The following is a 12043-nucleotide window of genomic DNA, read 5'->3' on the forward strand; positions in this document are numbered from 1 at the left end:
TTTGTAGCGTGGATCGAGGATGCTGGTCAGCCAGTAGTCTTCATCCTTCATCATTTTGGCATTGCGGGGGTCCCTTTTTAGGATCCGCAAGGCATAATCGCACATGTGGGCCAGTGTTCCAGGTGTCAATGATGCACTGCCAGTGGTGGGTGGAGGAGCACTTTCTGGCAAATCCACATCCCTACAGTCACACACAAACACTGTACCTGAAGTTGGAATGCCAACATTTTCTCTTGCCCCCTGAGAAGCATCCTCCTGCCCAAAATAATCATCCCCCTCATTCTCCTCCTCCTCTTCCTCTTCTTCCTCCACCTCTTCAAGGACAGCTCCCTGACCAGACAATGGCTGAATGTCAGCAAGGCTTCCCTCCTCCTCCTCCTCCTGTTCCTCCTCCGCCAGATCCTTATTGCGCGTCAAACTTTGCATGAGCAGACGCATAAGTGGGATGCTCATGCTTATGATGACGTCATCTGCGCTTACCAGCCGTGTACAATCTTCAAAACACTGAAGGACTTTACAGAGGTCTTTCAGCTTTGACCACTGCACACCCGACAATTCCATGTCTTCCCTCAAACTGCCTGCCCATGTATACTCCCACAAATGCATTACAGCCTGCCTCTGTTCGCACAGCCTCTAAACCATGTGCAGGGTGGAGTTCCACCTTGTTGCAACGTCTATGATTAGGCGGTGCTTGGGGAGGTGGAGCAATCGCTGCAGCTTCTGCATACGAGTGGAGTGGACGTTTGAGCGACGGATGTGCGAGCACAGTCTTCGCACCTTATGGAGCAGGGATGTTAACTCCGGATAATTATTAAGGAAGCACTGCACCACCAGGTTCAAAGTGTGAGCCAGGCAAGGTATGTGTGTGAGTTTTGCACGGGCTATGGCTGCCACAAAATTATGGCTATTATCACTGACTACCTTGCCTGGCTCAAGATGTAGACTGCCCAGCCATGACTCAGTTCGTCGCTACAAGTAGTCGGCCAGTACCTCCGTGGTGTGTCTGTTGTCGCCCAAAGACATCATCTTTAACACAGCCTGCTGACGCTTACCACTAGCTGTTCGATAGTGGGACACCTCGTGTGCAACACTGCCAGCTGCGGATAGAGTGCTCGTGCGACTGCGCTCTGTGGACGAGCTTTCGCTTATGGAGGAGGAGGAGGGTCGAAAGCCTACAGCCAACTGTTTCCTATACCATGGGCTAGGCAGCACTGTTCCACCACCGCTGTCCCCCGTGGACCCTGCATCCACCACATTAACCCAGTGCGCAGTGATGGACATGTAGCGGCCCTGGCCATGCCTACTGGGTCATGCATCTGTTGTGAGGTGCACCTTTCCACTCACTGATTGCTTGAGTGCATGGACAATGCGGTCTTTCACATGTAGGTGGAGGGCTGGGATGACTTTTTGAGAAAAGAAGTGCTGACTGGGTAGGACATAGCGTGGGACTGCGTAGGCCATGAGCTCGCGGAAAGCTTCGCTTTCAACCAAACGGTAGGGCATCATCTCTAATGAGATTAGTTTGGCAATGTAGGCGTTCAAACACAGTGTACGCGGATGAGAGGATGAGTACTTTCTTGTCCTACTCAGAGTGTCTGGCATGGTGAGCTGGACTGGAGAGCTGCATATGGGGGAAGTAGCGGTGGACCGGATGGAGTGAGAGGGGGTTGGTGATGGTATTGGTGGTGATGGCCTAGATTCAGTGTTTTGTTGCAAAACCATTGTGATTCCCTGAGTGTTTTGGCCTTGCGACGACACCTCAACATTTAGTGCTGATGGTGTGCTTAACGGTGGCGGTGGTCTTACAGTGGGGGAAGCGATGGAGCGTTGCTGGCTACCTTCAGTCGGAGCAGGTGCACATGTGCTACCTGAGGTTTTATAGTCCGTCCACGCTTGCAAGTGCATGTTGATTAAATGTCTAAGCATGCAACTGGTATTCAAATTTCTGAGTTGTTTACCTCGGCTAAAGGTCCTTCCGCACTTCTTACAGGTAACCTTTGCCTCATCAGTAGGATTTTGAACAAAGAAGTGCCACAATGCCCTCTTCCTACTATGGTATACATTTTCTGGCCTTGCACGCTGTGCTAAGTTGACCATCTGGCCAAGCTGTCCTGCAACTCTTTTTTATTTTTTGGTCCACGTTTTTGGACAGCAACAGGCCTGCCAGATAACCGCTGTTGCGATGTCAATGCCTGCTGCGGATCCTTCTCCTTATCTGAACTATTGCCAGCACCACCCTCCTCCCCCAATGGATGCCAATCCGGGTCAAGAACTGGGTCATCCATCACCTCCTCTTCAAAGTCATCTGCCCCTTCCTCTTTACCTTCCTCTGTGTCACCGTGTAAGGTGGTATAGTATGCGGGAAGGGGAACCTGAGTTTCATCAGGGTCAGATTCTGGCTAAGTAGACTGCGAGGGCAATGTAGTGCTCTGGGTCAATGTACCAGCAGAATCATCTAGCAGTGGCTGTGCATCAGTGCACTCCATGTCAGATTCATCTTGGACTGGGGAATTCAGGATTTGACTGTATAACCCAGGCATGGTATGTGAAAAGAGCTCCATAGAGTAATCTGAAGTGTGGGCTGCCGCATCCTTAACTTTTGGTGGGGATGAAGGACACAAGGAAAGGTGTTTTTCCTGACCAGAACCCTGCACCGACAATTCCTTGCTTGCCGGTTTCGAACGTTCAGACGAGGAGGCAATAGAGCTGGTGGCTGTTTCGGCAATGCACTCCAAAACCTATTCATGATGCTCCAGCTTTAAAATCCGTTTTCCTACTCCAAGAAAAGGGAACCTTACAGGCCTTCTTGGGCCAGACGGTGACGCAGGTTCAACACCTCCTGCCTTAGCTGCTATTGTGCTTTTGCCAGAACCAGCCGATGCACCACCACCATCAGTACCAGCTACGCCCCCCTGCCCACGTCTGCGGCCTCTTCCACCATACTTCCTCATGTATGGGAAAATGTACCAAAAATACCAGCAGTGAAATAGTACTGTATGAGGAGCGTCCAGCTGTGTAAGGTGTATTAAAAAAATTAAATCTATGTATATATTTTGTTAGTCACAGATGCTCTCCCAGTATGTATTTGACCGTAATCCAATAAGCAGATATACGGAACTGTATCAGAAGTGTACAGCTGTATACGTTTTTTGTGTAACTAACAATCTCCGTATATGTATTTACTGAGTGTCACACACACACGCTGACTCTGTATAGATGTGACTGTAATGCGAACGGCAGATATACAATACTGTTCGAGAATCGGACAGCTCTATACGGTGTCTGTATGGAAAATTGTAAATCTCTGTCTATTTTTATACGGAGTGACACACGCTGTCTCTGTATAGTTTTGACCATTTTCAAACAGCAGATATACGAAACTGTTTGAAAAGCGGACAGCTCTTTAAGGTGTAGGTGTGGAAAAATGGAAAATCTCCTCGGTTTGTTTTTCCAGAGTCACACACAGATAGCTTGTGTTTATCCGTGATACCAGCCGGTACACGGTAGTGTGTGAGGAGCGTACACCGCTATATGGTGTCTGTACGGAAAATTGTCAATCTCCGTCCATTTTTATACGGAGTGACACATGCTGTCTCTGTATAGTTTTGACCGTGATCAAACAGCAGATATACGAAACTGTTTGTAAAGCGGACAGCTCTATAAGGTGTAGGTCTGGAAAAATGGAAAATCTCCTCAGTTTGTTTTTCCAGAGTCACACACAGATAGCTTGTTTATATAGCCAGCCAATCACTTCAATGCCCTTCTCTAAGATGGTGGTGGCCGCTGCCCATGTCATAGCATTGCCCACAGTGTTTGTCCTCCATCATTGGCTGAGAAAAGGCGCTGGAAGCATTATTTGAAACGCGACTTTGGCGCTCGGCTCGGCGACCTCATGGCTGACCTCACCCTATGGTCGGGTTTCGCCGATCGAAACCCGACTTTAGCTAAAGTCGGCGACTTTATAATTTGACCGACCCATTTCGCTCAACACTAGTCTCAACAAAATTATAGACGATGATAAAGTATTGCTGAATTACGGTAAGAAAATAGTTCAGAAGTTCATCCAATAGTTTTAATTTTTGTCCAAAGGTACAGTGCAAAGGATTTCAACACAGGTCTAATGTCTTCCTCAGAACATAAGGATGAGTGACCTCATGGAGATCAACATCCAACACTGCGGAGACACCATCACATGTTTCTCAATGCAGTGATCTAGAGCAATGCCCCCATCCCTTATGGGAAATATGCAAAAGCATGTAAATCAACAGCCGCGGAGACACCATCACATGTTTCTCAACGCAAGCAATGACTAGCCAGGTCTTTCCCCGGGAAGGAACAACCACGGGAAGGGCAGTCTCCAATGAAGGAAACCACCTATGCCAAAACATGGTATCCATCCACAGACAGCTGTTTCGGGGTATTGCCCCTCATCAGTGTGGAGTAGGAAACTGGCCAGTAGGAGCAATGCCTAGTGAAAGGCTATGAACATAAGGATGAGTGACCTCATGGAGATCAACATCCATCACTGCGGAGACACCATCACATGTTTCTCAACGCAGTGATCTAGAGCAATGCCCCCATCCCTTATGGGAAATATGCAAAAGCATGTAAATCAACAGCCGCGGAGACACCATCACATGTTTCTCAACGCAAGCAATGACTAGCCAGGTCTTTCCCCAGGAAGGAACAACCACGGGAAGGGCAGTCTCCAATGAAGGAAACCACCTATGCCAAAACATGGTATCCATCCACAGACAGCTGTTTCGGGGTATTGCCCCTCATCAGTGTGGAGTAGGAAACTGGCCAGTAGGAGCAATGCCTTGTGAAAGGCTATGAAAATAAGGATGAGTGACCTCATGGAGATCAACATCCAACACTGCGGAGACACCATCACATGTTTCTCAACGCAGTGATCTAGAGCAATGCCCCCATCCCTTATGGGAAATATGCAAAAGCATGTAAATCAACAGCCGCGGAGACACCATCACATGTTTCTCAACGCAAGCAATGACTAGCCAGGTCTTTCCCCGGGAAAGAACAACCACGGGAAGGGCAGTCTCCAATGAAGGAAACCACCTATGCCAAAACATGGTATCCATCCACAGACAGCTGTTTCGGGGTATTGCCCCTCATCAGTGTGGAGTAGGAAACTGGCCAGTAGGAGCAATGCCTAGTGAAAGGCTATGAACATAAGGATGAGTGACCTCATGGAGATCAACATCCATCACTGCGGAGACACCATCACATGTTTCTCAACGCAGTGATCTAGAGCAATGCCCCCATCCCTTATGGGAAATATGCAAAAGCATGTAAATCAACAGCCGCGGAGACACCATCACATGTTTCTCAACGCAAGCAATGACTAGCCAGGTCTTTCCCCAGGAAGGAACAACCACGGGAAGGGCAGTCTCCAATGAAGGAAACCACCTATGCCAAAACATGGTATCCATCCACAGACAGCTGTTTCGGGGTATTGCCCCTCATCAGTGTGGAGTAGGAAACTGGCCAGTAGGAGCAATGCCTTGTGAAAGGCTATGAACATAAGGATGAGTGACCTCATGGAGATCAACATCCAACACTGCGGAGACACCATCACATGTTTCTCAACGCAGTGATCTAGAGCAATGCCCCCATCCCTTATGGGAAATATGCAAAAGCATGTAAATCAACAGCCGCGGAGACACCATCACATGTTTCTCAACGCAAGCAATGACTAGCCAGGTCTTTCCCCGGGAAGGAACAACCACGGGAAGGGCAGTCTCCAATGAAGGAAACCACCTATGCCAAAACATGGTATCCATCCACAGACAGCTGTTTCGGGGTATTGCCCCTCATCAGTGTGGAGTAGGAAACTGGCCAGTAGGAGCAATGCCTAGTGAAAGGCTATGAACATAAGGATGAGTGACCTCATGGAGATCAACATCCATCACTGCGGAGACACCATCACATGTTTCTCAACGCAGTGATCTAGAGCAATGCCCCCATCCCTTATGGGAAATATGCAAAAGCATGTAAATCAACAGCCGCGGAGACACCATCACATGTTTCTCAACGCAAGCAATGACTAGCCAGGTCTTTCCCCAGGAAGGAACAACCACGGGAAGGGCAGTCTCCAATGAAGGAAACCACCTATGCCAAAACATGGTATCCATCCACAGACAGCTGTTTCGGGGTATTGCCCCTCATCAGTGTGGAGTAGGAAACTGGCCAGTAGGAGCAATGCCTTGTGAAAGGCTATGAACATAAGGATGAGTGACCTCATGGAGATCAACATCCAACACTGCGGAGACACCATCACATGTTTCTCAACGCAGTGATCTAGAGCAATGCCCCCATCCCTTATGGGAAATATGCAAAAGCATGTAAATCAACAGCCGCGGAGACACCATCACATGTTTCTCAACGCAAGCAATGACTAGCCAGGTCTTTCCCCGGGAAGGAACAACCACGGGAAGGGCAGTCTCCAATGAAGGAAACCACCTATGCCAAAACATGGTATCCATCCACAGACAGCTGTTTCGGGGTATTGCCCCTCATCAGTGTGGAGTAGGAAACTGGCCAGTAGGAGCAATGCCTAGTGAAAGGCTATGAACATAAGGATGAGTGACCTCATGGAGATCAACATCCAACACTGCGGAGACACCATCACATGTTTCTCAACGCAGTGATCTAGAGCAATGCCCCCATCCCTTATGGGAAATATGCAAAAGCATGTAAATCAACAGCCGCGGAGACACCATCACATGTTTCTCAACGCAAGCAATGACTAGCCAGGTCTTTCCCCGGGAAGGAACAACCACGGGAAGGGCAGTCTCCAATGAAGGAAACCACCTATGCCAAAACATGGTATCCATCCACAGACAGCTGTTTCGGGGTATTGCCCCTCATCAGTGTGGAGTAGGAAACTGGCCAGTAGGAGCAATGCCTAGTGAAAGGCTATGAACATAAGGATGAGTGACCTCATGGAGATCAACATCCAACACTGCGGCTAGTCATTGCTTGCATTGAGAAACATGTGATGGTGTCTCCACGGCATGTGTTTTGCATGTTTTACATATTTCCCATAAGGGATGGGGGCATTGCTCTAGAATCAATGCGTTGAGAAACATGTGATGGTGTCTCCGCAGTGTTGGATGTTGATCTCCATGAGTTCATTCATCCTCATTTTTCACAGTCTTCTACTAGGCATTGCTCCTACTGGCCAGTTTCCTACTCCACACTGATTAGGGGCAATACCCCGAAACAGCTGTCTGTGGATGGTTACCATGTTTTGGCATAGGTGGTTTCCTTCATTGGAGACTGCCCTTCCCGTGGTTGTTCCTTCCCGGGGAAAGACCTGGCTAGTCATTGCTTGCGTTGAGAAACATGTGATGGTGTCTCCGCGGCTGTTGATTTACATGCTTTTGCATATTTCCCATAAGGGATGGGGGCATTGCTCTAGATCACTGCGTTGAGAAACATGTGATGGTGTCTCCGCAGTGTTGGATGTTGATCTCCATGAGGTCACTCATCCTTATGTTCATAGCCTTTCACTAGGCATTGCTCCTACTGGCCAGTTTCCTACTCCACACTGATGAGGGGCAATACCCCGAAACAGCTGTCTGTGGATGGATACCATGTTTTGGCATAGGTGGTTTCCTTCATTGGAGACTGCCCTTCCCGTGGTTGTTCCTTCCCGGGGAAAGACCTGGCTAGTCATTGCTTGCGTTGAGAAACATGTGATGGTGTCTCTGCGGCTGTTGATTTACATGCTTTTGCATATTTCCCATAAGGGATGGGGACATTGCTCTAGATCACTGCGTTGAGAAACATGTGATGGTGTCTCCGCAGTGTTGGATGTTGATCTCCATGAGGTCACTCATCCTTATGTTCATAGCCTTTCACTAGGCATTGCTCCTACTGGCCAGTTTCCTACTCCACACTGATGAGGGGCAATACCCCGAAACAGCTGTCTGTGGATGGATACCATGTTTTGGCATAGGTGGTTTCCTTCATTGGAGACTGCCCTTCCCGTGGTTGTTCCTTTCCGGGGAAAGACCTGGCTAGTCATTGCTTGCGTTGAGAAACATGTGATGGTGTCTCCGCGGCTGTTGATTTAATGTCTTCCTCAGGGCAGGTGTCCATAGTCTTTATCATTTCTTTAGTTACTTAACTCATAAACATCTAATATTTTCATGCTATATCTTTATGGGGAGCAGAGCATAATTTTGCAGAACTTGAATTATCTGTTACCTTTTACACAGCCATAGAGTTAAATGGGATTTCCTATCTCAGACTGTTATGGGTTATATACAGGAGGTGTCATAAATGCCTAAAACATGTGGGTCTGGTATCTACACCTATCTCAAGATAAGGCCCGAAACATGTGGGTCTGGTATCTACACCTATCTCAAGATCAAGTCCAAAACATGTGGGTCTGGTATCTACACCTATCTCAAGATCAGGCCCAAAACATATGGCTCTGGTATCTACACCTATCTCAAGATTGGGCAAAAAAAAACTGCCCGAACTCCGATCAGCATGTATCAGGCTCTGAATTTATTATTTCAACCATGTATGTTCGACGCTGAAACATTGAGGCATTTCAGAGAAAAACATACTTTAAAAACGTCCAGGGACCAAGTCACAAGGTGACTAGTCAAGAAGGCTGGTCCTTGGTGACTTCTTTCTACCAGCTGTCAGGTTTCTCCATACACATGCATTTAGTGAAAGACCCGTCACTCATAGGCAGCGGGAGGGGAGCAGCCGACGGGGACCCACCTGTCTTACTAGTCTTTCGTGCTGCTTGGTCCCCCATGTCGTTTCAAGTATGTTTTTCTTAACATTTTGACTAATGAATATATATAACTAATGAATATATAACTAGATTTTAACTATATTATTGCTATTCAGTTGCCATTGACATGGTATAGCTCCACTTTATGTTTTCTGGTTTTGCAGCACACAGATTATTGATTATATTTCTGGATTTAGTGTAGAACAGTTTATAGGTATCCGTTGTGTCTATTGCTGCAGGTTAACTGACTTGTAGATACACCATTGTATTTTCTACAATTATTCTGTGACCTCTGCATGCCAAGTTTTAGATGCCTAATTACAATTTTTCTTTGTTTCAGAGGAGATTGTAGAAGGGAAAAGTGCCATCCTTATTGGGATGAGTCAATGGAACTCCAATGACTTAGTTGAACAGATTGAAACAATTGGAAAATTGGATGAAAGCCCAGGTAAGATTGCTTTTAATATGACTTAACAAATGTGGTATTTCAAAAACAAAATGTAAATGAATGTAGGGTAGTATGGTGGCTCAGTGGTAGCACTGTAGTCTTGCAGCGCTGGGGTCCTAGGTTCAAATCCCACCAAGGAAAACATCTGCAAGGAGTTTGTATGTTCTCTCCATGTTTGCGTGGGTTTCCTCCGGGTACTCTGGTTTCCTCCCACATTCCAAAGACATACTGATAGGGAATTTAGATTGCGAGTCCTATCGGGGACAGCGATGATATTGTGCGCAAACTGTAAAGCGCTGTGGAATGTGTTAGCGCTACATAAAAATAAAGATCATTATTTATTATTATTAGAAATATGCTTGAATACATTGGTTATGTACATGGGTGTTTATTAGACTTCATCAGATTGCAAACCATAGATGATCAATGCTTCATCAACACTAAAGACTACTGAATACATTGTGAATGCAATGAGACTATTTAGTTTTGTTGCCTAAAATAAAAGTATTCGTAATCTATACATAGCTGAAACAAGTGAAGGGAACATGCATCTCATAATGATCTTAAGGAGAACCAACAACTAAAATTTGATTTATTTCAATTAAATGCATATGTAATAAGTTAGTTATGAGCGAGTATACTTGTTGCTTGGGTTTTCCAGAGCATGCTTGGGTGATCTCCGAGTATTTTGGCATGCTCGGAGATTTACTGTCTGTCGATGCAGCTGCATGATTTGCGGGTGCTAGACAGCCTGAATACATGTGGGTATTCCTAACAAACAGGCAATCCCCACATTTATTCAGGCTGTCTAGCAGTCGCAAATCATGCAGCTTTATCGACAGACACTAAATCTCCGAGCACGCCAAAATACTCAGAGATCACCCAAGCATGCTCGGGAAAGCCCGAGCAACGAGTATACTCGCTCATCACTAGTAATAACATTTAGAATTTGGCAAAAACATGATTAACAACACATATACAGTACGAAGTGGGAGAAAAACGCCGTTCAGGAGCCAATTATTCAAATGAGCCGACTACAGTTGAAGTCGCCTCCGGGGGAATTTCCAGGCTCATGTCACTTTCCCATAGTACATTGCAACAAGAGAAAGTGAGCAGCACTGACACTGTGACAGACGAGCGTGCAGCTCTGTGCTTGTACTCCATAACTCACCAGGAAGTGAGCTGGAGTGTTGCCCTTGCGTTTCCTCCTTCCACCTCCATTTTTTGGGGAATAGCCCCGATTGATGCCCTTGTTCACACCATGCAGCACTGAATTTCACATCTGACTCTTTCAGCCTGCCAGAGTAGTGACTGTGCCCCTACCCACTGTGTAACCACAATGAAGGCTGAGAGGAGAGAGATGTTGTCAGTGACAGAAACTAACTGCTGAAGGAAGTTATTTTCAGCACCCATATATGGTCAGTGTATATGTAATTGTGTGTGTGTGCGCATACATAGGAGCAAAAAAGAGGATGTGGCACACCAAAATGAAGATTAAAAAAACTTTATTCGGCACTCAAGCCATAATTAAAAACCATGCAAAACCTGACGTGTTTTTTGCATTGGAAACGCGTCAGGTTTTGCATGGTTTTTAATTATGGCTTGAGTGCCGAATAAAGTTTTTTTTAATCTTCATTTTGGTGTGCCACATCCTCCTTTTTGCTCCTATGCAATGCTGTGCTTTCCAGCCTTTGTGTGCACCCACCTAGTCTGCTGATTTGGCTCAAACCTATGTGGTTTCATTCTGGATCCTGTGGAAGCTCCTACACTCTTCTCTCCTGTGCGTATATATACATGTGCGAAGTGTCTGCATATACAGTGGGGAAAAAAAGTATTTAGTCAGTCAGCAATAGTGCAAGTTCCACCACTTAAAAAGATGAGAGGCGTCTGTAATTTACATCATAGGTAGATCTCAACTATGGGAGACAAACTGAGAAAAAAAAAATCCAGAAAATCACATTGTCTGTTTTTTTTCATTTTATTTGCATATTATGGTGGAAAATAAGTATTTGGTCAGAAACAAGCAAACAAGATTTCTGGCTCTCACAGACCTGTAACTTCTTCTTTAAGAGTCTCCTCTTTCCTCCACTCATTACCTGTAGTAATGGCACCTGTTTAAACTTGTTATCAGTATAAAAAGACACCTGTGCACACCCTCAAACAGTCTGACTCCAAACTCCACTATGGTGAAGACCAAAGAGCTGTCAAAGGACACCAGAAACAAAATTGTAGCCCTGCACCAGGCTGGGAAGACTGAATCTGCAATAGCCAACCAGCTTGGAGTGAAGAAATCAACTGTGGGAGCAATAATTAGAAAATGGAAGACATACAAGACCACTGATAATCTCCCTCGATCTGGTGCTCCACGCAAAATCCCACCCCGTGGGGTCAGAATGATCACAAGAACGGTGAGCAAAAATCCCAGAACCACGCGGGGGGACCTAGTGAATGAACTGCAGAGAGCTGGGACCAATGTAACAAGGCTTACCATAAGTAACACACTACGCCACCATGGACTCAGATCCTGCAGTGCCAGACGTGTCCCACTGCTTAAGCCTGTACATGTCCGGGCCCGTCTGAAGTTTGCTAGAGAGCATTTGGATGATCCAGAGGAGTTTTGGGAGAATGTCCTATGGTCTGATGAAACCAAACTGGAACTGTTTGGTAGAAACACAACTTGTCGTGTTTGGAGGAAAAAGAATACTGAGTAGCATCCATCAAACACCATACCTTCTGTAAAGCATGGTGGTGGAAACATCATGCTTTGGGGCTGTTTCTCTGCAAAGGGGCCAGGACGACTGATCCGGGTACATGAAAGA

At 46.3% G+C, this 12043-nt stretch overlaps 1 protein-coding gene across 1 annotated transcript in view; it reads left to right on the plus strand.

Annotated features, from left to right (window-relative positions):
- The window catches only part of PITPNM3 (PITPNM family member 3), a 793680-nt gene that overhangs the window by 384917 nt on the left and 396720 nt on the right, over positions 1-12043 (plus strand). Inside the window, exon 3 of the mRNA XM_073565568.1 lies at positions 9117-9224. Within this exon, the coding sequence (XP_073421669.1) occupies positions 9117-9224 (108 nt within the window). The remainder of the gene's footprint in view (positions 1-9116; positions 9225-12043) is intronic.

The sequence above is a fragment of the Dendrobates tinctorius genome, unplaced genomic scaffold (assembly GCF_039654945.1).
Source record: "Dendrobates tinctorius isolate UK_male_01 unplaced genomic scaffold, ASM3965494v1 ptg000016l, whole genome shotgun sequence".
NCBI lineage: Eukaryota > Metazoa > Chordata > Amphibia > Anura > Dendrobatidae > Dendrobates > Dendrobates tinctorius.